General features: G+C 62.6%; 4 protein-coding genes across 17 annotated transcripts; 2 read left to right on the top strand and 2 right to left on the bottom strand.

Moving 5' to 3' along the window:
- Positions 1 to 67: 67 nt before the first annotated feature.
- On the top strand, positions 68 to 4,542 carry ENKD1 (enkurin domain containing 1). 4 transcript variants are annotated; one of them, XM_008257470.5, is made up of 8 exons: positions 74 to 210; positions 414 to 513; positions 605 to 772; positions 1,176 to 1,348; positions 3,470 to 3,595; positions 3,702 to 3,865; positions 3,966 to 4,102; positions 4,190 to 4,542. In XM_008257470.5, the coding sequence occupies exons 2-8, from the start codon at positions 429 to 431 to the stop codon at positions 4,348 to 4,350; spliced, it is 1,014 nt and encodes a 337-aa protein (XP_008255692.1). In that variant the 5' UTR covers positions 74 to 210; positions 414 to 428; the 3' UTR covers positions 4,351 to 4,542. The 4 variants fall into 4 exon arrangements, 3 of the variants coding, with proteins under 3 accessions (XP_008255692.1, XP_089176418.1, XP_002711666.1); XM_089320292.1 differs by having other exon boundaries at positions 78 to 210; positions 394 to 513; XM_002711620.6 differs by having other exon boundaries at positions 144 to 265.
- A 168-nt stretch (positions 4,543 to 4,710) lies between these two features.
- Positions 4,711 to 6,597, bottom strand: PARD6A (par-6 family cell polarity regulator alpha). Of its 2 annotated transcripts, none has more exons than XM_008257468.5 (3): positions 6,399 to 6,597; positions 5,807 to 6,029; positions 4,711 to 5,592 (listed from the first exon to the last, which is right to left on the bottom strand). In XM_008257468.5, the coding sequence occupies exons 1-3, from the start codon at positions 6,459 to 6,461 to the stop codon at positions 4,838 to 4,840; spliced, it is 1,041 nt and encodes a 346-aa protein (XP_008255690.3). In that variant the 5' UTR covers positions 6,462 to 6,597; the 3' UTR covers positions 4,711 to 4,837. The 2 variants fall into 2 exon arrangements, with proteins under 2 accessions (XP_008255690.3, XP_002711663.3); XM_002711617.6 differs by having other exon boundaries at positions 4,711 to 5,589.
- A 101-nt stretch (positions 6,598 to 6,698) lies between these two features.
- ACD (ACD shelterin complex subunit and telomerase recruitment factor) lies at positions 6,699 to 9,777 on the top strand. 6 transcript variants are annotated; one of them, XM_089320288.1, is made up of 13 exons: positions 6,699 to 6,722; positions 6,804 to 6,979; positions 7,122 to 7,283; positions 7,360 to 7,547; positions 7,623 to 7,716; positions 7,803 to 7,879; positions 8,005 to 8,049; positions 8,160 to 8,194; positions 8,329 to 8,480; positions 8,562 to 8,658; positions 8,928 to 9,298; positions 9,436 to 9,527; positions 9,607 to 9,777. In XM_089320288.1, the coding sequence occupies exons 4-13, from the start codon at positions 7,537 to 7,539 to the stop codon at positions 9,683 to 9,685; spliced, it is 1,053 nt and encodes a 350-aa protein (XP_089176414.1). In that variant the 5' UTR covers positions 6,699 to 6,722; positions 6,804 to 6,979; positions 7,122 to 7,283; positions 7,360 to 7,536; the 3' UTR covers positions 9,686 to 9,777. The 6 variants fall into 6 exon arrangements, with proteins under 6 accessions (XP_089176414.1, XP_051702904.1, XP_089176413.1 ...); XM_051846944.3 differs by lacking the exon at positions 6,699 to 6,722 and having other exon boundaries at positions 6,725 to 6,979; positions 7,360 to 7,496; XM_089320287.1 differs by lacking the exon at positions 6,699 to 6,722 and having other exon boundaries at positions 6,725 to 6,979.
- CARMIL2 (capping protein regulator and myosin 1 linker 2) lies at positions 9,737 to 22,361 on the bottom strand. 5 transcript variants are annotated; one of them, XM_089320282.1, is made up of 39 exons: positions 21,295 to 22,361; positions 20,970 to 21,061; positions 20,810 to 20,860; positions 20,632 to 20,694; positions 20,410 to 20,534; positions 20,209 to 20,300; positions 19,994 to 20,064; positions 19,796 to 19,869; positions 19,614 to 19,689; positions 19,444 to 19,532; positions 19,268 to 19,362; positions 19,107 to 19,193; positions 18,894 to 19,006; positions 18,738 to 18,818; positions 18,574 to 18,650; positions 18,378 to 18,482; positions 18,195 to 18,264; positions 17,968 to 18,049; positions 17,763 to 17,859; positions 17,629 to 17,686; positions 17,337 to 17,509; positions 17,017 to 17,179; positions 16,835 to 16,936; positions 15,508 to 15,636; positions 15,309 to 15,422; positions 15,004 to 15,164; positions 14,832 to 14,919; positions 14,501 to 14,650; positions 14,303 to 14,369; positions 13,627 to 13,862; positions 12,738 to 12,838; positions 12,290 to 12,656; positions 12,086 to 12,208; positions 11,038 to 11,074; positions 10,802 to 10,873; positions 10,494 to 10,715; positions 10,294 to 10,374; positions 9,968 to 10,045; positions 9,737 to 9,894 (listed from the first exon to the last, which is right to left on the bottom strand). In XM_089320282.1, the coding sequence occupies exons 1-39, from the start codon at positions 21,332 to 21,334 to the stop codon at positions 9,788 to 9,790; spliced, it is 4,209 nt and encodes a 1,402-aa protein (XP_089176408.1). In that variant the 5' UTR covers positions 21,335 to 22,361; the 3' UTR covers positions 9,737 to 9,787. The 5 variants fall into 5 exon arrangements, with proteins under 5 accessions (XP_089176408.1, XP_051702892.1, XP_089176409.1 ...); XM_051846932.3 differs by having other exon boundaries at positions 18,738 to 18,815; XM_089320283.1 differs by having other exon boundaries at positions 19,444 to 19,511.
- Between the last annotated feature and the right edge of the window lie 686 nt (positions 22,362 to 23,047).

Genomic DNA, 23,047 nt, shown 5'->3' with positions numbered 1-23,047 from the left:
TGGTGGGCCCTGAGCTGACCACAGAGACTGGCTGGGAAGCGAGCTGCGAAGGGAAATTGGTGGTCGCCCCACCTGCCCTCGGCTGGAACTACAAGCCCCAGAAGGCCTTGCGCCAGGGTCACTGCCCCTGACCTCAGGGACGGAAGCCATTCGTTGCCTGGCAACAGCAACTCCCTTCGCGGTGCTGCAGCTGGCGGCAAAACTGCTAGAGTGAGCCGGGCTCGGGGGTTACCGGGAAGAGGCCGCGAACCCCGAAGGGACGTGGGTTAGCGGCGGGGCGGGAGACGAAGGGGGCCGGGAATGGGGGGCACTGCCATGGTCTGGGTCTAGGTGGAGGGAGGAGGCGCAGGGCTGGGGAAGGGAGTCCCGGGCGGGAGGTGCACAGCCTGGCAGGCCTCGGTGCACCGTTGCAGGGCGTCGAGGACAGCATGTGCGAGGGCCCGTCCCGCATCTCGGGGCCCATCCCCCCAGACCCCACGCTCTGCCCAGACTACTACCGGCGGCCGGCCTCAGGTGAGTCGGGGGTGCTGCGGAGGGGGCAAGGCCCGGGATCGCCTGCCGCTCCACCGCTGAGCTCCGCACTCGGCCCTGTCCCGCCCCTCAGCCCAGGGCCGCCTCGAAGGAAACGCGCTGAAGCCGGACGCCACCCCACCCCGCGGGCCCCGCATCAGGCCCGGAGGCCGAGAGATCTTGGAGCGTGGCTGGCGAGGCGTAGGGGGCGTGCTGCTGCAGCTCGAGGGCATCTCCCTCAGTCCGCGGGTCTCGCCCAAGAGTAAGTCCGGCAGAAGGGGCAGTGAGGCAGTTGGAAATCAAAAGCGGCTGTCCCTTCCCTGACCTGGGCCCAGGCTTTGCCTCTCTTGAGCGTCAGTTTCCCGCGGGAGGGAACCTCATTAATTCATGCATCAAAACGTGTTTCCTGTGTGGCAGGCCTTGTGGGTGCCAGGAAAGCAGGGTCGTAGGCAAGGTGGGAGGCAGTAAGTGAAGACATGAGGCGATCCAGGGTATTTACTGAAAAAATACAGAAAATAACGAGGGGAGATTTACATGCAGGCAGGGGAGCGAGGGGAGGTCTGGTGTGTAGACAGCGTCTGGCAGACACAGAAACCGGGAGATCTTTCTGGAGAGGGCGGGCAGGGAGCTGGTCAGGGCAGAGCCTGGGAGCACCTTTCCCCCAGGGAAGGACCCTAAAGACCATGAGAAGGAGAACCTGAGGCGGATCAAGGAGATCCAGAGACGCTTCCGGGAGCAGGGCCACGGCCGGGAGCAGGGCCAGCCCCAGCCGCTGAAGGCTCTGTGGCGCTCACCCAAGTATGACAAGGTGGAGTCTCGAGTCAAGGCCCAGCTGCAGGTACCCGCCCCAAGGAGCCGAACCCTGGCCTGCACTGTGGGGAGGGAGGCACCTGATGCTGTCATGGCGTGGGGCTGGGGTCACTTCTCAGAAGTGGTCATGGCTATGCTGGTCATGAATGGCAAGTAGGGATTGGGCAAGGGGAGAGTAGTATAGAATATTCCAGAAAGAGGGCGGGCGTGTGGCCTAGTGGTGCAAACGCTGGTTCGGAAGCCTGTATTCCACATCAGGGTGGATGCTGGGTTCCGTCCCCAGCTGCGGCTCTTTGACCCCAGGGAGGCAGTGGTGAAGGCTGCTCCACCTGAGGGACGTGGGTCGCACTCCTGGTGCCCAGCCTCAGTCATTACAGGCACCTGGGGAGTGAACCAGGCAATGGGAGCTCCGTCTCTCTGCCTCAGGAAAGGAAAAGAAAAAAAAAGCAAAGTGTAATTAAAAGAAAAAAAAATAAAGAACATGCCACAGAGATGGAACCTCACAGGCGGGAGTCCGGAGACCAGCGGGAGCAGGCAGTGAAGGTGCCAGGTTCTCTGCTAGCAGTGTGGCTCCCACTGGGAGAGGGGAAAAGCATGAGGTTAGGCCAGGAAGTCAGCCGGAGCTACGTCATAAAGGACCCCCAAGCCGCTTCCCTTTTTTTCTCCCTCCTCCCCTCCCTTGCTCTCTTTCTCCACTTCTTCCTTCCTCCTCCTTTCCGAGAACCAGAGCGCTCCCATGTGCTGGGTCACTCTCCGAATGCCCACAGTGGCCAGGCCAGGAGCCATCACCACTGCCTCCCAGTGTCTGCATTAGCAGGAAGCTGGGGTCAGCAGCCAGAGCTGGGGATGGAACCTAGGCACTCTGATGTGGAACATGGGGTCTTAACTGTCTAAGCCACTTTCTGGAAAAATTGGATTTATTTGACAGAGAATGCTAGATCCTCCATCCATTGGTTCACTCCACAAATGCCTGCAACAGCTGAGGCTGGGCCAGGCTGAAGCCAGGAAACCAGAACTGAATCCCATATGGGTGGCAGGGACTCAAGTACTTGACCATCACCTGCTACACACACACACATACACAAACATACACACACACAACCCCACACACACCCCAGGATGTATATTAGCAGGAACCTGGAATGAAAAGTGGAGCCCAGACTGGAACCCAGGCACTCTGATAGGGGATGCAGGCATCCTAAGCAATGCCCTTTTTTAATGATTATGGTATTTTCAAAAATGACTGCTTATTTTCATTTACTTGAAAGGCAGATTGAGATATAGAGACAGAAACAAAGGGAGCTTCCATCCTGTGGCTGGGACTGGGCCAGGCAGAAGCCAGGAACCTGGAACTCCATCTGGGTTTCCCTAGTAGAAGGCAGGGTCCCAAGCCCTTGAGCCATCATCTGCTGGCTCTCAGGGTGCAACAGCAGGGAGCTGGACTGGAAGTGAGCAACCAGGACTTCAGCTGGCAGTCTGATATGGGATGCCGACATCTCAAGCGGCAGCTTAACCCACTACACCACCATGGCCACCCCACAGGCAGGGTCTTCACTGCTGTGCCAAATGCCCACCCCGAAGACACTTTTCAAACGCTTACTTTGAGGACAGTGGAAGGGTAGGGCAGGGGTATCATGGTAGGATTTGGTCTTGCGTATATAGCGGCACCATTTTTCTACCCAAGATCTCAGAAGGATGAGCAAGTTTGAGAAAAAAAGACAAGGTCACCCGTGGATGGTCTGAGGCTGGAGCATTTGTGGGATTGCCAGGGGGTGGGATTGTGTCCAGGTAGCAGATGGACACTCAGGTCTGGATCTCAGAGTGAGACCCAAGCGTTATTGACCATCAGGCTGAGCACAAGGAAACCAAAGAAATGACCTTCTGGATTCCAGGGCCTGGAGGCCAGTCGTCCGTGACCTTGGAGGGACTACAGCCAGGAGGCACAGCTAGGAAGGAGAGCAGAGAGTGGTAGCTGGACCAGGACTGAGGTAGAAGAAAGGTGATGATGAGGAGCAGTGCCCCTTCAAGAGGGAACAGGCTTGCAGGGACGGGGAGAGAGAAGTCCCGAGTGGCAGGGACAGGGCATGCTCCTGTGGCTGGAGACCCTGACCTCAGTCTCGCTGCTCCCTCTGCTGCACCCCGCCCCCAGGAGCCTGGCCCTGCCTCTGGGACAGAGCCTGTCAACTTCCTACGGGCGCACTCCCGCTGCGGCCCTGGCCTCCCACCAACTCGTGTCCCCAGTCCCCAGCTAAGCCCACAAGGTCCCAAAACTAAGGTGAGATGATATGTAGGGGCCGGGAGGTGGTTGGACAGGGGAGGGGAGGTGGGTGCAGGGGCCCAGCAGTGCCGTCAGCCACCATCACCCTTGCTATGTCCTACAGGGGCCAGGCCTGGGTGTGGACTTCATTAGTCACAATGCACAAGCCGCCAAGAAGGCCCCCCGGCGCTATTCCCGCTCGCTGCAGGTCCTGGCACAGGTGCTGGAGCAGCAGCAGCAAGCCCAGGAGCGCTACAATGCCACACAGAAAGGCCACGTGCCCCAATAGTAGGTCCCACTAGCCGAGCCTCAGGGTAAAGGGTGCCTGTGGCGGGTGGAAGCCAGCTCCTGCCCTGGGGTCTTCAACCCTGAGCCTGTTCGTCCACAGCTTGTTGGAGCGCAGGGATCTGTGGCGGCGGGAGGCTGAGGCCCGCAGGCTTGGCCAGCCAGATCCCAGCATGCCCCCTGGGCACACACTCATGCCTGAGAGCCAGCGGCTGGAGACGTTGGACAGTCTGCTCCAGAGTAAGTACCAGGCGAGGAGGGGCTGGGCAGGGAACCCACAAGGGACCACGCGCCCCTGTCCAGCACTCACGCCTCTGCCCCCTGTAGGCCAGAGCCAGCTGCTGCGGGAGCTAATACTGCTGCCCGCTGGGGCAGACTCACTGAAGGCCCAGGGCCACCGTGCAGAGCTGGACCGGAAGCTCGTGCAGGTAGAGGAAGCCATCAAGATCTTTTCCCAGCCCAAAGTCTTCGTGAAGATGGATGCCTGAGCCTGTGTGGGGGTCGTGGCGAGGAGGTTCCTGCTACAGATCGCAACATGGCTGCGCAGTGCAGGGTTGGGCCCCGTTACAGGGCGGTGGGGTCGGCAGTATCTCCGGAGCACTCTTCCCAGCCACCAGTGACTACGGAAGGGCTATCCCAGCCTTGGGCCCCTTTGACAAAATTAAACTTTTTGTACGTGGTAGAGTTTCCATAAGAGCTTTTCTTACCCTGGAAATGCCAAGCCCGGCGACTCTCTGCCTGAGGACAGGACAGGTCTCCCTGCGGCCCTCATCCTGCCTCATGTTTGGAGCAGAAGCAAGTTGTGAGGTTGAGGAGGAGGCTGGGGTGGGACACAGAAGGACCATGACTGCATTCGTAGAAAACATTTAATGTTCCCCAGGCCGAGAGGGCCCTGTGAACAAGCTAGCCGCCCCCACCTTGAAGTCCCTGCCATGTCCCAGCAGCCTTGAGTGCCAAGGGGCTGATCCTTGCCTGTCAGAGGCTGAAGCCACTGCCATCTCCTCGTGTGCCGCTCCCCCAGCCAGAGCCGGCCTGCTCCCGGTCATCCAGGGAGAGCAGAGAGTTGTGGGCACCAGGAAGGAGGCAGCTGGGGTCCAAGTCCCAGCATGGGGGCCCCTGAGACAGCCCATTGGAACAGGGAGGCTGGCGGTTCTCAGTGACCAGGTCGCCGCTGTCATCGTCACTGTCTGGCTCAGCAGGCCCAGGCCGCACAGGGGAAGGCCCTGTCAGACGCCCAGAGGCCCCTCGCACCACGTTGTTGCGCTGGTTGGCAGGCTTGACAGTGACAATGAGGTTGTGGCTGTTGGCAACCATCATGTCCGTCACTTGGTCCAAGGTCTTCCCAGCCACCTCAATGCCATTGACCTCGAGGATCTCATCGCTGACCGCCAGCAGCCCTGTACTCTCAGCCAGGCCCCCACGTACCAGGCGTGAGATGAAGATGCCCGGAACCCGCTCCAGGCCCTGGGGTGCCACACGCATGCTCATGCCATCTCTGATGTAGAAGCCCAGGGGCCGGTCGGAGCCGTGCTTGTGCAGCCGCACCCGCCGGTGCGTCTCAGGCAGTAGGTCCACATCTATGACTGAGGAGACCTGGCGGAAGTCTCGGGGCAGGCTGATTAGCAGGGGAGGCCGGGTGCGCAGGGGTGCCGCGGGCCGCAGCAGGAGCCCTTTCTTGCGCCGCTGCAGAGAGTTGGAGGCAAAAGCTAGGCCAGTGGAGTCAGCTTCTGCTACAGGAGAGAGGGGGGTGCCGAGATCAGAGACCCTGCCCTCCCACATGGGCGCCTCACAGAGGGAACAGTAGCTATTTCCTACCACTTGGAGGTCAGGCCAAGGGCAGGGACTGCAGAGGGTGAAGCCTGGGCACCCTGACTCGGGACTAACCCTTACAGACCTGCTGTCAGCGTAACCCAGAGGCTGCCCACGGTACCCCATCTTCCTCACCCCGCTTCTGCACCAGCAGGCGCAGTGGCGGGGGCCCACTGGCCAGGGCCCGGTGCAGGCTGTCGTCGTTGGTGAGGGGGAGCAGGTCACCGTGAGCATCCGTGTAGCCAAGCAGCACGTCCAGCCCCGGGATCTGGTGCACTGCACGCAGCAACCGCGAGAACTCCTGGAAGCCGCTCACGGAAGCGCGGGGCAGCGCGAAGCGTCGGAACTCGGCATCAAACTGAAGAGCGGGGGTGGGGAGAGAGGAGGGATCAGGACGGAGCCCGCGCCCCCTTCTCACCACAGGTCAGGCTGGCAAGGATGAGAAAGAGAGGGCTGTCGCCTGACGTCCCGATCTCGGCTCCACTTGGAGGGACGCTGTCCAAGGTCTTTTCTCCCCCTCTCGCCAGGTACCCAGGCCACAGAGGGGCTCCGGAGCCCGGCAGTGGGAGGAAGGGGGGTGGATGGGGAAAGGAGAGCAAAACGGCAGAAGGGGCACAGAGGATGAAGGAGAGGAAGAGGTGATGGAGACCAAGGAGCCGGGAAGGGGAGAGAGGGAATCGGGAGCGCCTAGGGTCAAGGCCGGAGCCGGGACCAGAGGAGCCCTTACTTTGCTCTTCACCTCGACGATGCTGTCGGGACTGCGCGCCGGAGTCCTCTGCGGCCTGGCCATGGCGGGGCCGGGCGGGCCGGCGACGCTGCCCCCGGCGGCCCGCCGCGGCGCAGGTGCACAGCCCGGCCGGCCCGCCCGCGCCGCCCCGCCCTCCCATCCGGACCATGACGTCAAGTGGGCAGCGACTAAGAGCGGAACGCGGACTCCACGTTTCCTAGGAAACGGGGACGGGGGTGGAGAAGTCTTCCTCTGCTCTTACGTCATTACGTTATGGTCCGGGCGGCCGGGGCGTGGGAGGGAATCGGGCTCCGCCAATCCGAGGTGAGAGTGAGGGAAGTGACACTGATTGAGCGCCGTCTGTGTACTGTTTCCACTGTCCTCACAAGACTGCGCATTTTGTAGATGAGGAAACTTGTTGAATCCCTCGAAATTACACGGCCAACTCCCTCGGCCGCAACCTTCGGCCCCAGCTCCCGCTCCGTCTGGGCCAGCCCTTGGCCCCCTCCTTCCCGGTACTTCGGAAATCTGACGAACGGCCCAAACGCCAGGTCGCTGCTCTGAGAGATGCAGCGGTAACAGTAAGCGAGCCAGCATGGGGTCGACCAAGCCGGACTACTGGGTCTCGACCGGGACGCCCCCGTGCGCATGCGCGGGGGGGCATGGGCGGAGCCTCGACCTTAGGACCCGCCCAATCACACGCGCTTCCTCTTCCGTCGGGAGGCAGGGCCGCGGCGGCAGCGGGAAAGCTGGTCCTTCGCTGCCCAGCGAGCTGAGCCTGCGGGAATGGCAGGCTCGGGGAGCCTGGTCCTGAGGCCATGGATTCGAGAGCTGATCCTGGGGTCAGAGTTACTCTCAAGTCCACGGGCCGGGCAGCTGCTGAAGGTGAGCCCCTGCTGAGGGCCTGGAGGGCGATGCGGGGGCCAGGGATGGTGGGATTGATGCCGGTGGGCGCCGTTAGGTACTGCAGGACGCCGAGGCCCCGGGCCCATCCCGCGCCCCTAACGTGTCTGACGTCGAGACTACGCTGCTTGTGTCCGACGGGACCCACAGTGTCCGATGCCTGGTGACGCGGGAGGCCCTGGATACCTCGGACTGGTGAGAGGGGCGCCGGAACCCAGCTGGAGAGCGCGAGATTATGAGCCCCAGGTGGGTGGGTCCTGGAGCGGAGGGGCGAGGCTCGTGTCCCGGCGGGCTGGGCAGTGAGGGTGACGCTTGCCGTAGGGAAGAGAAGGAATTCGGATTCCGCGGAGCCGAGGGCCGGCTGCTGCTGCTACGGAACTGCAGGGTCTGCATCCAGGTCTCGGAGGGCGGCACGGTGAGTAGTAAGGCTGCCTCGGACGGGTCACTGCCCGTGCTCTTCTTTACAACTCCTGAGACTCATCCCTGAACTCACTCCTCCAGCCTGCAGAGTTTTACCTCCAAGTGAACCGCTTCAGCCTGCTGCCCACAGAGCAGCCCCGGGTGTGGGTGATGGATTGGTAAGTAATGCCTCCACCCCCCACCTGCTGTGCCGTCTGTGCCTGGCCGGCCTTGCCATAGGCCTTTTGGGTGGGAGGGTTTGGGCCCCCAGTAACAACGACTGCTTATCACCCTCTTTTTCCAGCCACCAGGACTTAGATGTGCAGAAAAAGCTCTGTGACTGCCTTGAGTGAGTCTGGGATTGGATTTGGGGTAAAGTGTGGTCCAGTTAGGGGATGACAGATGTGGGCAGACGGGTCTCAGGATTGCTCCTGAGGCCTGTCCACTCTGCTCCTTTAGGGACCACCTTTCAGAGTGTACCTCTTCCAACACAGGTACTAGTAGGGGTTTCCCGGTGATCCTAGCTCCCTTTGGAGTTACTTCTCCAGCCGTCACCTCCTGCTTCCTCAGTAAGCCCCTCCCCGCCCAACCCAGCGTTCCTTCCCTCTGAGCCCACCACTGCCCCCAGGCCTATCCCTGTCTCAGCTTTTGGATGAGGTGCAGGAGGACCAGGAGCATCGGGGAGCGCTCGTTCGGCTGGCCGAGAGCTGCCTGGTGCTGGCAGGCCCTTGTGCAGCGCCCACTCTCACCCGCTGGGCTGCCTCACGCTGTAGGGCCCTGGTCAGTCTGGGGTCTCCCTTGGGGAGGGGTCATGGGGTGAGCAGCTGGGGCAGGGCCAGGCTGAGAATTGACATCCTACAGGAGGAAACCGTGTACACTGTCCCCAGCCTGTTGCTGCACATCCCCGAGAACGAGCAGCAAGTTCTGAGCTCTCTGGGCCCAGGCCACAGGCCGCAAGGTAAGAACTGGGGCCCAGAGCCACAGTGCTAATGAGCTTCCCCTGAACTCCCAGACCCTGCTCCCCTCCCCTCCCTCAGCAGAGGCAGTGCTCAGGCACACAGCCTCACTGCTGCTTATCGGGCTCCGGGGCTGTGCGGAACGCTGTGGAGGGGTGCAGGATGGGATGGGTGGGATGAACTTGCTCCCTGCAGGCCTGCTGGTCCTCACAGCCTCTCAGCTGATGCGAGTGGAGAGGGCTGGGCCTACAGCCATTCCCTACCTTCCCAGGGACACCTGCGTTACCCAAGCACGTGCCATCACACGAAGGTGATACCAGCACCAGTCTTCAGCCTGCCCTGCCCTTGGCTACTCCAGACCCAGTGCAGGACAACAGCCAGCCCCTGCCAGCCCACTGCTCAGCTGCCAGTCCCACACTTCTTCCCAGCTCCCCACAGTCCAGCCAGGCAGGCAGTTCCTCACTCCTGACCTGTACTCCCAGTCTCTCACCCCTTAGTCATGTCCCCCTTCAACACCAGGCCCCTGTGACCAGGTCCCAGAAACCTAGCCTGGAGTTCAAGGAGCTAGGTCTGTCCACCAAGAACCAACAGCAAGAACCAAGGAGCAGATCCACGGAGGGGACCCAGGAGTCCACTGTGTGGGTGAGCACACCCTCTACAGCTGACGAGTGGGGAGAGCCTTGCACACACTGGGGGTAGGGAAAGGTGTGGGGGTGGGAGAGCCTTGCACAGGTTGGGGATCTTTGTGGGGTCCTCCTCAGACACCATCCCCCTTTCAGGCTCCTCCAACAAGGCATCGTGATGGTTCTACCTTCCAATATAAGTACCAGCCACCCTGCTCCTCCCTCTGTGCCCAGGTCCAAGCCACCAGGTGAGTGCCCAGGCCTGCCTCAATCCTCACGGGCACCTGTTCCGGGCTGCCTGGACCTACAGCCACGGTTTCTTTCCAGGCTCCCTCCCCAGCTCATGGCCTGGGCCTTGCACTTTCTGACGGAGCCCCAGCTGGAGTCCGAAGTAACCCAGGTGTGAGGGGGTCCTGCAGGCAGCCTGGGGGTGAACACAAAGTGTCCCACACTCTGCTTCCTTTGCGTTTTTTAATAAAATAATCTCATGCGGCAGGAGAGGAGGGGATTAGGGATTGGGGCCGCCGCCTCTTTGGTCTGTGGCTGGGGAGGGTGGGCTCCGCTCAGGGCTGGAGGAGGGCTCCGGGGGCAGAGGCTCCGCTCTAAGACCGGATCCTGTGAGGGAAGAGGGGGAGAAGAAAGGTCAGCGTTGCTCTGCGCCGTCTGCCACCCTTCCCAGTCCTCTTACCTAGGCTTGGGGAGGGGGGTGCCTCCAGCTTGGGCCTGCGCTTGAGGACAGGGGAGCGCTGCAGCCGCAGGGGCCGTTCTGAGGGACACGGAAAGGCTCAGGGTAAGTCGGTGTGGACTTGCTGTCCATCCGGTCTCAAGCCCTCCACCTCCAGTGCACGCGCCCACCCATCCTGGGCACGCTCGCTGTTCAGGAGGTGGAGCCAGCACTCGCAGGGTTGGTCCGACCCTTGACCCTGGCCTGGGGCTCCTTTCAAGCACCTGAGCCTCCCTCCCACCCGACCCGTCTCCTCCTGCACTCAGACACACACGGAGGTGCCCCCTCACCAGCAGGGGCCTGCAGCTGGTCCTCATGCACAGACACTGCTCGCCGCCCTGCCGACAGAGGCCGCGGCCTCAGCTGGCCATCTGGGGGAGGCCGGGGGTCAGGGTGCGGTCCCAACAGCTGCCCCACTCCAGCCTTCTGCCTCCCACCTTCATTCAGTCCCCAACCCAGGGTTAGAGTGGAGGGTAGGGTGCCAGCTTACCTTCCTTCCTGGGGCCCACGCAGGGGTCCTCCGGTAGACCGAGGCTGTCAGGAGAGGGGCTGGCTCTGCGGGGACTTAGGCTGGGACAAGGGGAGGGGGGGCCTGGACCATCCTGTTGGCCCCAGCCCCGGCCCCTGAGTTCTGCATTCAGTTGCTGCCCCAGTGTCTTCCAGGTGGCAGGTTCAGGCCCCTGGCCCCCTGGGCTGGGTCTGCACGAGGGGTCTGCAGAAAGAGGGGTGTAAGCAGGAGTCCGACGTCCTCCTGCCTGTCCTTCACCATCCCCAACATACACAGTGGCGCTCACTCACCAGCAGATACAGAGTGGGTGCGGGACTTGATGGAGATGGGTGGGGCTTCTGTGGAACTGTCCATAATGTCACCTGCAAGGCAGGGCTGGGAACTCAGGCACCAGACCTTTGGGGTAAAGGGAAGAAAAACCTGGCCTCTTCCCCTCCTCCCCCAGGAAAGCAGCTGCCTTGGGGACTATCTGTAAGGACACCCACCTCCCCATCAATGTGCTGTCCTACCCCAAGGTCCCACTCACCATCTGAGCCGGCCTTCTTGATCTCACCGTCTTTGCTCTGTAGGAGACAGAAGAATCAAACCCCAGCCCTGCTCTCCCAAACCCTTGTTCTTTTAGGAATTTTAAAAACATCTACTTGAGAGAATTCCCATCAACTGGTTCACTCCCAAATGCCTACAATGACTGGGGCTGGGCCAGGCCAAAGCCAGAAAGTCAATCCAGGTCTCGTGTGAGTGGCAGGACTACTTGAGCCAGCACCTGCTGCCTCCCAGGTGTGCATTAGTGAGAACCTGGGTCTGGGACTCAAACCCAAGCATTCCAATACTAGGGTGTGGTGTCCTAACTGGTAGCTTAACCACGGGACCAAATGCTGCCCCTTTTCTTGTCCTCATAATCCAGCCACAGAATGTCCACCATGGGGTGCACAAGGCTATGGCAAACGCAGTCTCAAGCCTGTTGGGAGCTCAGGCTGGGTGCACATTCAAAGATGTGGATAATGCGGTCTCTGACATGCCGGATGCACTTCCCACACTTCAGTGTTTCTGAATTGAGGCCAAGTCTTGCTTCATGTTTTTCCTGAAAGCTATTAAACTGGTAGTACATAGGACTTTTGTCACTAATGAGAACTACATCAGTGACACTAGCAGGGTGGCCAAGGACGGGAGTCAGAACCAGCCCCCAGAGAGCTGCAGGAGTGGCTAAGGCGGTGCCTGGCGTAATGCAGGTGGCAGTGAGCCTGGATGGAGGAAGGGGAGGAGGCTCTGACAGCGGTGAGGTCTGGGAGGCAGCGAAGCAAGGTTAGGAGCTTGGACGGTGTGTTGAGAGGAAGCCCTGAGGGACAGGCTGTTTCAAGCACAGGTGGCAAGGTCAGGGCCATCTGCAGAGAAAGGACTTCCTGGGTCCAAGAAGGAGATACCAGGGCACACACCAAAAGGAAACACAGTTTCATGACCTTTGAGTGGGGAGGGGAGAGAATGAGCTGGCTTAATCAGACCTATCTCTGCCATGAGTCTCCTCCCACCTGGTCACATATGTCACACTCAGACTGCCACATGCCCCCTCAACTCACTTGCTTTCTCTTGCCTTCCACACCCCCACTGCCTCGGCTTACGCCGATCCTCTGTAGCATCACTTGTACCCGCTGTTCAAAGGATGGGGCCAGCTCTGTGTCTCCCCGCTCCAGGGGCCGCCTCTGGGAACAGAGATGCCTGCATCAGCAGAGAGCCCACTGCTCTCAGTTCTAGAAGGAACCTCCCTCAGCCCCAGGCCTCACCTTGTCTGGTCTGGCACCCAGGGTCGCCGCCTCTTCCTCCTCTGCAGGCAGTAGGATCATCGAGTAGGCCTTGCTGTCCCTTGTGTATCGAGGCCGGCTCCTGCGGGCAGGGTCAGGGCTGCTGGTGCCCCCCTCGGCCCCACCAGGCTCCTCGCCACGGGCAGGACGGGCTGGAGGCCGCAGTAAGTCCCCAAGTGTGGTTTTTCGGGCGCGAGGAGCTGCCCCAGGGCTGGTCTCTGGATCAGGCCGTGGACCCCGTGTTGAACGAGGCTTCTTGAAGGCAAAAAGGGTCCCCAGCTTCTTTCTCAGTGTTCGGGGAACAGGAGTGGCACCCCCCTCAGTGGCCGAGTCATCCTCCGGGGCCCAGCTGTGGGGACAACCGGCAGTGAGTGGGAAAGCCCGTGGGCCCCCCCCACCCCCCCACCCCCCGCAGCTGCCCCTCACTCACAGGCGATCCTGCGGGATCAACCTTTTGGAGAAGAATTCCTCCACGCCCTCGTCCACGCGGGCACTGAGCCCATTGCCTTCCTGCGGCAGGGCTGGGGGCACCTGGGGGACACCACAGGGTCAGGACTGAACACAGCTGGCTTCTTTTCCTGCCCCCACCTGTCCATCAGCCGGGCCTGGGTAGGTCCAGACTCTGGACCTTCCAGCTGTCCAGTTCCTGGCCCCCAACCCTCTTGTCCCAGGCTGTATTCTGTGCCCCCTAAGCCACCTGGTCACCGGCAGGCTGGCACCCACGCGCCCCCCGGGTCACACTTTCCCACTTGCCACCTCCTCTGCTCCAAACAGTTCCCTGCAGTACCCCTGCCCCCACCCCACCCGGCCTGCTGCCTGCTCAGAGATGCCGGCTGCTGCGTCAGACCCTCTGGGGGGCCTCAAGCCAGCTCCTCCCTTCCTCCACCTTCGGGAAGTGCCTACTGCCCTCGCCGGTACCCAGCCCACACACATCTCTCCACACATACACCGCTGGACGTGCAGCAGACGGGGACTGTCTCGGAGCCCCGCTCCCCAACACCTTTCAGTAACCCTGGGAGAGGGAGGGCAAGACAGACACCCTCTCGCGCACACCCAGCGATGCCGCGGGCCACCCTGAGGGGGAGCCCTGCACCGAGGCCGAGCCCGAGTGCAACCCGCGCATCCATGACCCTGCATGGGCATGGCCTGGGGTAGGGGGTGGCCAGGAAGAAGCCAGGACACAATCGCAGTGGCAAACACAACCAAGGCGGCTTGGGTCCCCACAACCCACCTCCCTGCCCGCCATCACTCGTAAGGAGGGACAGGGCCACCCATGACCCCCGATTCCGCGAGCGCTGGGGAGGGGGAAGGGCGCTCACCTGGGGGCCCCCCGGCGGCGGGCGGTGGTGGTGCTGCCGGCGCGGACGTGGCCGGGCCCGGGTCGGATGGCGCAGGGGCTGCCCGGAGGGTGGCAGGTCCATGCGCGGCAGCGGGCCGGCCGAGGGCCCGGGGGTGGCGGGACTTGGAGAGCCGCGCGCGGACGGCCCCGCCTGTGGCTCCGCATCTTCCCCCGGAGCCGCCAGCTCGGGCTCCGGCTTCGCTTCCTCAGCAGGACCTGAGGGGAGAGCACCAGAACAGCACCGAGCGCCGAACCCGAGGAGGTGGTGGCGGAGGCGCTAGGGCGGCGGGGGACCCGCCCAGGGCGCGGGGAGGGGCCCGGCTGTACCGCCCGCCCCCCCACCCGCCCCTCCCCCGCTGCCGCTGTCCGTGGTGCTGAGCGCGGCCCCGAGCGCGCGGCTCCGCATCGCAGCCAAGCATGCGCGTCCTGGGGGCAGGGAGAGGGGCGGGGGAAGGGGCAGCGAGCAGAGCTGGGAACCTGGTGCTGGTCTGCTCAGGTCCCATTCTATACTGACCACAGCAGACCTCAGCTTTGCACGGGGTGGAGAGCACCAGGAACAGGGCTGTGTCTGGACCGGAATGTGTCTGGTGTCCAGGTCTAACGGAGCTTCCGCCCACCTAGGCAGCAGACCCCCTGCCCTCAAGAACCTAACTCACTGTGAGTGGAGGAGAGCAGCTGAGGACAGTGGCTGGGCTCAGGCCATTTTGGTGGATTACTGACATCCTGGTGGGGTGGGCAAAACTCAGCAAAGGGTGGGAAAGCACAACCCTGGAAGACCCCTCTCCCACCCTCCACACTCCAGAGTAAGGTGGGAAGATAGGGAGTTGTAAGCCCAGTGTTCTGGGGCCACTTACCTTCTCTTTCCCCTCCTCTTCCTCCTCCTCCTCTTCAGGGAAGAAAAGACCGTCCACTTCCCCAGGCCCAAGGGGGCTGGGCTCATCTCCATCCAGTGCCGGCAGCGCAGGGGGCATCACCACAGGTGCCTTCAGAGCCAGACTCTCCATCTGCAATACCAAACAGTCCAGAGACGGGCAGGTGGGGCCTCAGCCATGACTATCAATGCTAAGCCACAATCCTGAAATAGCCCTGGTCTACATGACCCCAGAAGGTCCATACAAGGTTGATGGCCATGTCGCCGTGTGTGTACGCGCGTGTGCATGGAAACATGTGCACAGCACTCCTTACCAGCCGATCCCTGGCAGCACTCAGATCTGCCACAGCCTGAGCCACAATGCTCTCTGCCAAGGTCCTTGTGACTGACAGCCGCATGTCCCTGATGGCAGCAAAGGGCAGACATCAGCGTGCTGGCCCTGCCCGGCGCTGCCCAGCGCTGCCCAGCCCAGCCCATCCCGCCTACCTGAGCCTACTGAAGGCATCTTGCAGCAGCTGCTCTGGAAGCAGCTCTGGGAGGCCCCTGGAACCCACCAGGATTCCTTCTAGCTGCTCCTTCCAGCCTGGTCCCTGTAGCATCTGCAGGCAGAGGCTCCTTGTTGTGTCCAGTGTGGCCTGAGTGAAATCCTGAGCCACAGATCAGAGCATGGTGAGTGTCCAAGCCCCAGACCACTTGGCTTAAGGCTCCAGCCCCCACAGCACGTTGACTCAGGGGATCACGGTCAAGCCTGCACGCAGAAGTGGGCCCGGCAGCACGGAGTCCCACCTCACCTGGATGTCCTGGCGGCAGACCTCGCCCACCTGTCCCAGAAGGCCCTCCAGCTTTTGTTGCAGCTGCCAGTGGTGGCCTGGGGAGCTCCCAGCCTCATAGAGGATGGGGAGGATCTGGGGGGGGGGGGCAAGGAGGAACAGCAGTTGCCAGTTGCTGCCTGCGAGGAGGGGACAGGTCTCGAGTGGAGGGGGTGCTCACACTGAGAGAGAAGTTGGCATTTTGAATGGCGTCCTCGGCCTGGTGGACAGCAGCTTCGCCCTGGGGCCCGGCCCCACAGCCTAGGAGCTCCACATGTTCCTGCACTGACTGACACAGTTCATTCACTTCCTGGGGGGGCAGGAGGAGTCAAGGTCAGTCCCAGCCCAGTCCCCTCCCACTCTCCCAGACCCTTCCGGCCTTTCTCCCAGGGTCCTGAGGTCACACAGACAACCCAGTCACTAAGCAGCCCTCGTCTGTTCACAGAGGAAGAGCAGTGTTTTTCTCAGGTTCATTTTAGTGAATTCTCCTAACAGGCAAGGAGGGAGTGGAGCTGTTAGGTCTGTGTTTTAGAAGCTCTTACATAGAGCACAAACTCAGATGTGTGTGGGGGGGGCAGCAGTGAGGAGACACAGAACTGGACGACGGGAAGTAGGGTGACACATTTGCGTGTGTCCAGAGACAGGACCAAGGAGGACTGGGAGGGCTCCAGTGAGGTGGCATCTAACAGCCCCACCTCCGTCACAGCGCTTGGTAACTGGACACCAGCGCTGATTGGGCTGCAGTGTCAGGAATGGGGCTTCTGGAACATGATGCAGTCACTGGAAAGTGTGTAGAGCATGAAGCCCCTGCGGCCCACCTGGAGCAAGATGCCTGGACTCTGCAGGGCCAGCACTGCGAGGCAGGTGAAACCGCGGCTTGCAACAACCGACGTCCCATATCGGAGCATCGGCTCAAGCCACAGCTGCTCCACTTTCTAATGTAGCTCCCTGACAAGGCACACCTTGGGAAGGCAGCGGGCCCTAGCCCAGGTACCTGGGGAGGCAACTAGCGAATGCAAGAGCTCTCCTCTCCCTTTTCCCTAACCCTTTCCAATAAATACGTCAATCTTAAAAAACTTGGCTTAAATTAAAAAAAAAAAAAAAAAAAAAAAGCGTATGGGCTCTGACACCTAAGAGGAAAGTGAGGTTTGAGAATGGAGAGGCAGGAACATCTTGGAAAACGCGAGTGGTTGGAGAGAGATGAAGTCAGAGGAGATTCTGGGTTTGACTTTACAGAGGTCAGCGCACTGCGGAGGGGCCACAGGGAAACTTCAAGTCCCTTCTGCCTTTAAAAGAGATCCTGTGTGTACGCTTCAAGGAGCCAGGGTGCTCCTCGGGAGCTATTTTAGGAGCAGGGGGGCTGTCTCCAGGCCAAGGAGAGGAACCTGTCTGGAAAGCAGGACGCAGGCCCCTGCCCCGGGAAAGTCAACCCCTCAGGACCCTGGATCCCTCTACCCACGACCTCCCACCTCCTGTAGGTACTCAAGGTTGGGGGAGGGAACAATGACCTGCTCCGAGGGGAGAGAGACCAGACCCAGTGGCTGACGACGGGACACACGGTCAAAAGAGGTGAGGTCCCTGCGGCTGTTCCTCAAGAGACAGGCTTGTATCTGCAGGCAAGGGCTTTTGAGAAACGGCGCGGGGAGGGGCGGAGCCACGGCGCCACGCGCGGCGGGGAAGCCGACCCCACCTGCTGCACTGCACGTGCCGTCAGTTCCGGGCGGCTGCGCTGCGCCTGGGCCACGTCATTTAGCGGCAGGGGCATGTCCTTCAGGCTGTGGTTCTGCTCCAGGGCCTGCGCCACATCCAGCAGGCCCAGAGCAGACGTGTGGTTCCGGTCCCAGACCACAGACCTGGGTCCAGCAGGGCTTCAGTTCCGGACGGAGCCCGGCAAGCACCCACGCAACCCGCGGGCCTCGTCTATCAGCCTTGCCCACTAGCTGCTCCATTAGCCCCGCCCCTCCACGCCACGCCCTCCACGCATTGGCTCCACCCTCCGACCCCGCCCACCGGAGCCTGGTGTTGACCCGCAGCGCCTTGGCCAGCATCTTGGCCCCCGCGTCCCCCATGGCGTTGCCGCTGATATCCAGCGCTGTCAGGTTAGGATTGGTGCCCAGCGCCCGGAGCAGCACGCTGACGCCCAGCTTCAGCCGCGACTCGGCCACAGACAGAGACTGCAGAGGCTGGAGTTAAGAGAAAGCCGCTGACGGATGGAGTCAGGGCTCAGGGTGGAGGGCAGACCACAGGTGTGGATCAGAAGGGATCTGCTGCCTGGGGACCCCACAAGGGCCCCGGAACTCACACAGTCGTCGTCTTGCATGAGCTGTACAATCCGGTGCAGGACATCGTCCAGGGTCTCCCTGTGGGCGGGGGCTGCGGTTGGAGGGGGTGGCGGGAGCGCCGGCTGGGAGTCCCAGGTGTGGGGTGGGGGCTCACTTGCACCGGACGTTGAAGTTCCTTCCAAGCGCCACGTGTCTCAGGGACCGACTCCTTCCGATGGCTAGCACCAGGGTCACCATGTCTGAGCCGAAGCCTGGGTCACGGCGGCTTGGGTCAGGCAAAATGGAGGCTTTGGAGTGGGGTGGGAATTGGGAATGGGGTGGGGGGAATGATGGGAGGATGGGTTCCCGGGCGGTCTAACCGTTATCTGCCAGGTCCAAGGAGCTCACGGCGCACGCGTCGCACACTAAGTCTTGTATCACTTGGGCGCCCGCGGAGCGCAGCTGGAGGCGGAGTGTGGGGAGCGCTCAGAGCACCCTTCCTCGGGTTGGGGCGCGGGGAGGCGGCCGATGGCTCGTTTCCCTTGCCTCCTAGCCCACTCTCATGTGCCGCCTCCGCGAGCCCACATCTCCGGGGCGGGGCACTCACCTCGCACGCGCTGAGATCCAGGTGCAGGTCGCGGAGGTGCGTGTTGAGAGCCAGGCCATCCCAAAGTGCCCTGGGAGGGGATGTCACAGAGGGAGCTGGGCAAGGGGGCCGGCCCTAGGGTGTGGGCACACAGCAAGAAAGCAGGGCCAAGATGCGGGGGTGGGGTGGGGCAGCAATCCTGACCTGAGCGCGTCGGGCGGCAGCTTGCAGCCGGCCAGGCCCAGGTGCCGCAGCGTCCCCGCGCGGCTGAGGAAGAGCTGCAGCGAGGCCGGCACGGCCCGGGCCTTCCTGGGGGTGGGGGAGCGGGAGTCGTGGGCTTCGGGGCGCAGGGAGGAGCCCGGCAGCCTCCCCTCCCCTCGCCGCGCCCCGGCCCTCTTACGCGCGGGAGAAGACATTCCTGGAGGCGTCGAGGTGGGTGAGGGTGGCGCAACAGCCGCGGGACAGCGCCGCGAAGAGCTGCGGGAGGAGGACGTTGGTGGCACCGCCCCGTGGACCCGAGCCCTCCCCGCCCCTTCGAGCACGCCCCGCTGATCACCCCCTCACAGTGTCCAGGGCAGTGTCCGTGCCTGCGACATTCAGGAAGGCCAGAACGTTGGGGCGGCTCAGGAAAGTGTAGAGGCCCTGCTGGGAAGCTGGGGTGAGGGGGAGTCACCAGTGCTTGCGCAGGACACCCCAGTCTCTGACCCTGAGAACACTCACCCCACTGTCCTCGGAGGCCCCCAGCGCCCCGGGGTTTCCAGAAAGATCCAGATGGGTCAGGGCAGAGTCGAAGGCAGCATTGGTGGCCAGTGCCCGGCCCAGAGCCCTCATTCCTGGTGGTGGTGGAGGGCGTGGCTGACTGCCGATGCCCCGGATTCGCTGTGCCGCCACCCCTCACACAGCACCCGCACCCGCACCCTCTGCTGGGCCCACCTCTTGGAGTCAGCCCTGTCTGTGCTAGGCTGAGTCTCCTCAGGGCTCCCGGCCGGCGCTCCAGGTGTCTGCTGAGCGCAGCTATACCTGGGGGAGGGGCGCCCGTGTGAGTGTCACCGCCTCCAGCCACCTGCTGCCCGGTCCCCCAGGCTCAGCCCTACCTCTGTCATCCAGCAGGTTCCCGGCCAGGCTGAGCTTCCGCAGCCCGGAGTTGGAGTGCCCTGCCAGCGCCTGGGCCAGCCGCCGGACAAAGTCTCTGGTGAGCAGAATGCAGGCGTGAGACGGGGGTCCCTCTCCTGGCCACCAGCCCCCAAGCCCTGCCCTGCCCTGTGCTCACCCCCTCAGGCCACAGGTCTCCAGCACCAGCTCCTCCAGGTGGGACGACTGACTCATCATATGCAGAATCTGTTCCGAGACCTCAAGGCTCTGAGGACCAGAGCGGGTGTGGCTCAGGGTGCTGCACCCTCATCCCGCACCCTGGGCCGCTGCCGGCCCCTCCCTCCTTACCAGCTTCATGTCCACGCAGGACAGCCGTTGGAACCACAGGTTGTATGACAGGGCAGCCACACTCAAGGCCAGGTCCCTGGGTGGGGAGAAGGGACAGGGGCAGAGCTCAGCGTCTTCCCGCCAGGTCCAGGAACGGCGGTACTGGAACCTTCTTCCCGCCGCGCCGCTGGCAGGCCACGCACCGACTGCCAAGGTGGCTGAAGTCTCCTAGGCTGAAATGGCGACAGCCCTGGCGGTGGTAGATGGTGTCCACATCCTGGTTGAGAGGAAAGTGTGGACATCAGGCCTGGGGCCACCAGGGGTTGGGAGGGGCTCAGCGCACGTGGGTGGCCAGATGTCTCCTAGTGCCCCCTCCCTCGCAGAGCGGGCCCTGCCCTCACCCACTGGATCTCCTCTCGGAAAGGGAAGCCGTTGTAGTCACACAGAGCCTCGTAAGTCTCCAAGAAGCCTCCTGCGGAGGTGCCAAGGGCACGGCAGAGGGCGAATGATCAGACCCTGGCTGGGTGGCGGTTGTAAGTGGCTCTGCTCACCTTGGGAGCCCCCCAGCTCTGGGGCCTGGGGGCTGCAGGGGTCTCCTAGGCCCCGCCTGACTCACCGCAGGGGCTACCCTGTGCAGCAGGATCTGCAGGGCTGCTTTGCTCCAGCCGAGCCAGCATGGAGGGGGGCGTGGGCTTCCGGAATAGTTTCCTGAGGGAGGGGTAAAGGAGAAGGGGGCAAGGACTCCCAGCCCTGGGAGGGGGGCGCATCCCCTCTGCTGCCCTCCTCCCTGCCAGCCCCTGCAGCCACCAGGCCTCACCCAAGGGTGGAGCGGGGGAAGACCTTCCTGATGGCCGCGGCCACGTGCTGCGCCAGCTGCTCCAGGGCAGCCACGCCAGCGAACTCGAGGACCAGATCAGGCAGGGACTCCAGCTCAAAGACGACCTGGCAGGGGGCGGGGCGGGGGGAGGGCTGTGGGCCTGGGCTGAGGGCTGGGATGCAGACCAGGCTGCGGGCCCAGGTAGGGCACCAGACGGCTCACCTGAGGGGGTGTCTCCTGCAGGGCCATGGCCTGGACCTCCAGGTAGCTGAACGTGCAGTCCACCTAGGAGGGCCTGGGTCAGCTGAGCCCAAGGCTCAAGCCCACCATCAAGGGAGCCCACAGAGACCAGCCGGCCAGCTGTGCGGAGGCAGTCTAGGGGGCAGGCATGGGAACTCACCCTCAGTGGGAGGCAGGTGTGCAGCAGGTAGGCCCTCCATCGCAGCAGCACCTGGTGGGGAGTTGGGGGGGGGGGGCAGAGCCTGATACTCCAGGCAGGGCAAGAGGCTCTTTGGCGGGTCCCGGCTGCCCTCCTGGGCTCTGCCCCTGGCCCACCATACCAGGACATGACTTGGCTCAGCACCCTCGCCGGGTAGCCAGGTTTTCAGTAGCAGCTCCGCCTCCTTGGGCCACAGGAACCTGGCGATTTCACCTGCGAAAGGCAGCCTGATTGGGTGGCCCTGGTCCTCTCACACCCAGGTATGCAGGGCCGAGGCCTGGGGCTCATCTCTGGATCAGCAAGTTAGGGGTAGGATGATCTGGGGCGGCAGCTCCAGAGGAGCAAAGAGAACCGTTGGCCGATTCCCCTGGGGCATTGGGGAGCCTCTGGTTTAGGGGCCGTCCTCCTTCCTCCCGGCCAAGTGGAAGGGATGGGCCAGCACTTACCTCGCAGCTCACAGGATATGCCGTCGGGGGTCTGGGCCATGGGACCGGGCAGGGCCTGCCCGGGCGGCCCGACCAGCTCTGGCGGGAAACAGTAGCGGGCGGGCGTGCACACAGGAAGCCTGGGGCCCGGGCCCGCACGGCCGCCACCTGCTCCTCCGGCAGCGGAAGGTACGCGCCGCTTCCTGCCAGGCCGCCCCCGGCCCGGCTCCTCCCCGCTCGGGCCTCGCGAGCCAAGACCTCGCCCGAGTACCGGGTTTGAGTGAGTGTCGTGGGGGAGCGAGTCCTGGCTGCCGGGCCCGTCGCGCAGGAGCTCCTCCGCCACGGTAGACACGGGAGTGGGAATTAGTGTGGCCAACAGGGTCGCACATGTCGCGCGCCTCCTGCGGGTCCTTAGCCTCCTACTTCCACCCCGCGTCGTGGTCCCCGACACAAACACCAGGGGGCGCCGCCCGCCCGGGGATCCCGGCGGCCCACCCCATGCGTCCCCTCCAAAGCCCAGCCTGGGGAGGGGGACCCGCTACAGCAATCCGTTCTCTCCTAACACCCGAGGCTGCTCCAAACCCGGGGTCCGTGGTAGTTCGGGGATCCATGAAGACTGGAAGGTGCGGGGAAAAAAATCGCCATGCGCGCCCGACGCCGCTCCGCGGCAGAGGGTCCTTAGCTTTCATCAGCTTGAGGCTGGGTCAGGGCCAGAGGCGCTGGAGTGTACCAAGGGCTCAGTTAGCCTGGTGTTTACGTGGAGACCTGACCCCAAAGGCCTAGGGTGCGGGCTGCAGTGACTCCAAGGCACTCAGAAGACCACGGCTGCGGGAGGAGCACCTGCCAGCCAGCCCATGCTGCCTCTGAAAGACCAGGCCTCCCACGAAGCCAGGACCTTTTGCGCCTCTTCCATGGCAACCTAATTAAACTCTTAGGAGATGAGTCCTCTACCCGTCAGCGGCTGGGCCTGCGGAGGGGAAGTGGCCCTGAGTAGGGGAGACCAGGAACTCGGAGTGGGCCCTTGGCTTCCATCCATCTCTAGCTCCCCCTCCCCACCCCGGGGCTTGGAGACAGAGGGGGATTGTCACCCTCCTGACACCGCCCCCTTGCCACCATTAGTAGCAACCTGGGATTAGCCTTGTCCACTTAAGCAATAGGCACCCGGTGTGATGGCTCCGGGCTGAAAAGCCGACTCAGGTGGGACCGGGTGCTGCAAACAGAGGCAGAAAGAGAGCCTGTTCCCTCCCAGATGAATTTTGTTGTGTTCCAATTAAGATTCAAGAAATCACAAGTGATTAGGGTGACACCTCAGTAGGTCTCACACATAGTAATGGCTGAGCGGCCAGAAAGCAGAAAGGCAGATTTTTTTTTTTTTTTAAAGATGTTTTTATTTACTTGAGAGAGAGAGAGAGAGAGGTCTTCCATCAGGTGGTTCACTCCCCAAATGGCTGCAACAGCCGTTGCTGGGCCGATCCGAAGCCAGGAGCTTCTTCCGGGTCTCCCACGCAGGTGCAGGGATCCCAGCTCTTGGGCCATCTTCTGTTTTCCCAGGCCACAGCAGAGCGCTGGATCGGAAGCGGAGCAGCAGGGACTCAAAACAGAGCCCATATGGGATGCCAGCGCTGCAGGCGGTTGGCTTAACCTACTACGCCCGCAGCACGGCCCCGAGGGCAGAGCTGTCACACTGAGTCCCTGAGTGTTTTTTTGTAAACCAGAGCTATTAACTCACCCTGAAATGTTCTCAAGATTGAGCGCTTATTAAGTGCTCACTAGT

The sequence above is a fragment of the Oryctolagus cuniculus genome, chromosome 18, assembly GCF_051225735.1.
Source record: "Oryctolagus cuniculus isolate XC-2025 breed Fujian yellow rabbit chromosome 18, ASM5122573v1, whole genome shotgun sequence".
NCBI lineage: Eukaryota > Metazoa > Chordata > Mammalia > Lagomorpha > Leporidae > Oryctolagus > Oryctolagus cuniculus.
The sequence above is the reverse complement of the archived record's forward strand: the minus strand, read 5'-3'. Positions and strand labels throughout refer to the sequence as shown.

What these genes read in the sequence shown, in the direction of transcription:
- ENKD1 (XM_008257470.5), top strand. Translation starts at nt 429, where the DNA reads ATGTGCGAGGGCCCGTCCCGCATCTCGGGGCCCATCCCCCCAGACCCC. An exon ending in TCCGCGGGTCTCGCCCAAGA is followed by an intron (nt 773 to 1,175) that starts GTAAGTCCGGCA and finishes CCTTTCCCCCAG; the next exon opens with GGAAGGACCCTAAAGACCAT. An exon ending in GAGTCAAGGCCCAGCTGCAG is followed by an intron (nt 1,349 to 3,469) that starts GTACCCGCCCCA and finishes CCCCGCCCCCAG; the next exon opens with GAGCCTGGCCCTGCCTCTGG.
- PARD6A (XM_008257468.5), bottom strand. Translation starts at nt 6,461, where the DNA reads ATGGCCAGGCCGCAGAGGACTCCGGCGCGCAGTCCCGACAGCATCGTC. An exon ending in TCGTCGAGGTGAAGAGCAAA is followed by an intron (nt 6,030 to 6,398) that starts GTAAGGGCTCCT and finishes CCCGCTCTTCAG; the next exon opens with TTTGATGCCGAGTTCCGACG. An exon ending in CCTGCTGGTGCAGAAGCGGG is followed by an intron (nt 5,593 to 5,806) that starts GTGAGGAAGATG and finishes TCTCTCCTGTAG; the next exon opens with CAGAAGCTGACTCCACTGGC.
- ACD (XM_051846944.3), top strand. Translation starts at nt 7,185, where the DNA reads ATGGCAGGCTCGGGGAGCCTGGTCCTGAGGCCATGGATTCGAGAGCTG. An exon ending in AAGCTCTGTGACTGCCTTGA is followed by an intron (nt 8,050 to 8,159) that starts GTGAGTCTGGGA and finishes CTGCTCCTTTAG; the next exon opens with GGACCACCTTTCAGAGTGTA. An exon ending in GTGTACCTCTTCCAACACAG is followed by an intron (nt 8,195 to 8,328) that starts GTACTAGTAGGG and finishes CACTGCCCCCAG; the next exon opens with GCCTATCCCTGTCTCAGCTT.
- CARMIL2 (XM_089320282.1), bottom strand. Translation starts at nt 21,334, where the DNA reads ATGGCCCAGACCCCCGACGGCATATCCTGTGAGCTGCGAG. An exon ending in GGGCCTCCGAGGACAGTGGG is followed by an intron (nt 18,819 to 18,893) that starts GTGAGTGTTCTC and finishes CCAGCTTCCCAG; the next exon opens with CAGGGCCTCTACACTTTCCT. An exon ending in CAAGAAGGCCGGCTCAGATG is followed by an intron (nt 10,874 to 11,037) that starts GTGAGTGGGACC and finishes CCTGCCTTGCAG; the next exon opens with GTGACATTATGGACAGTTCC.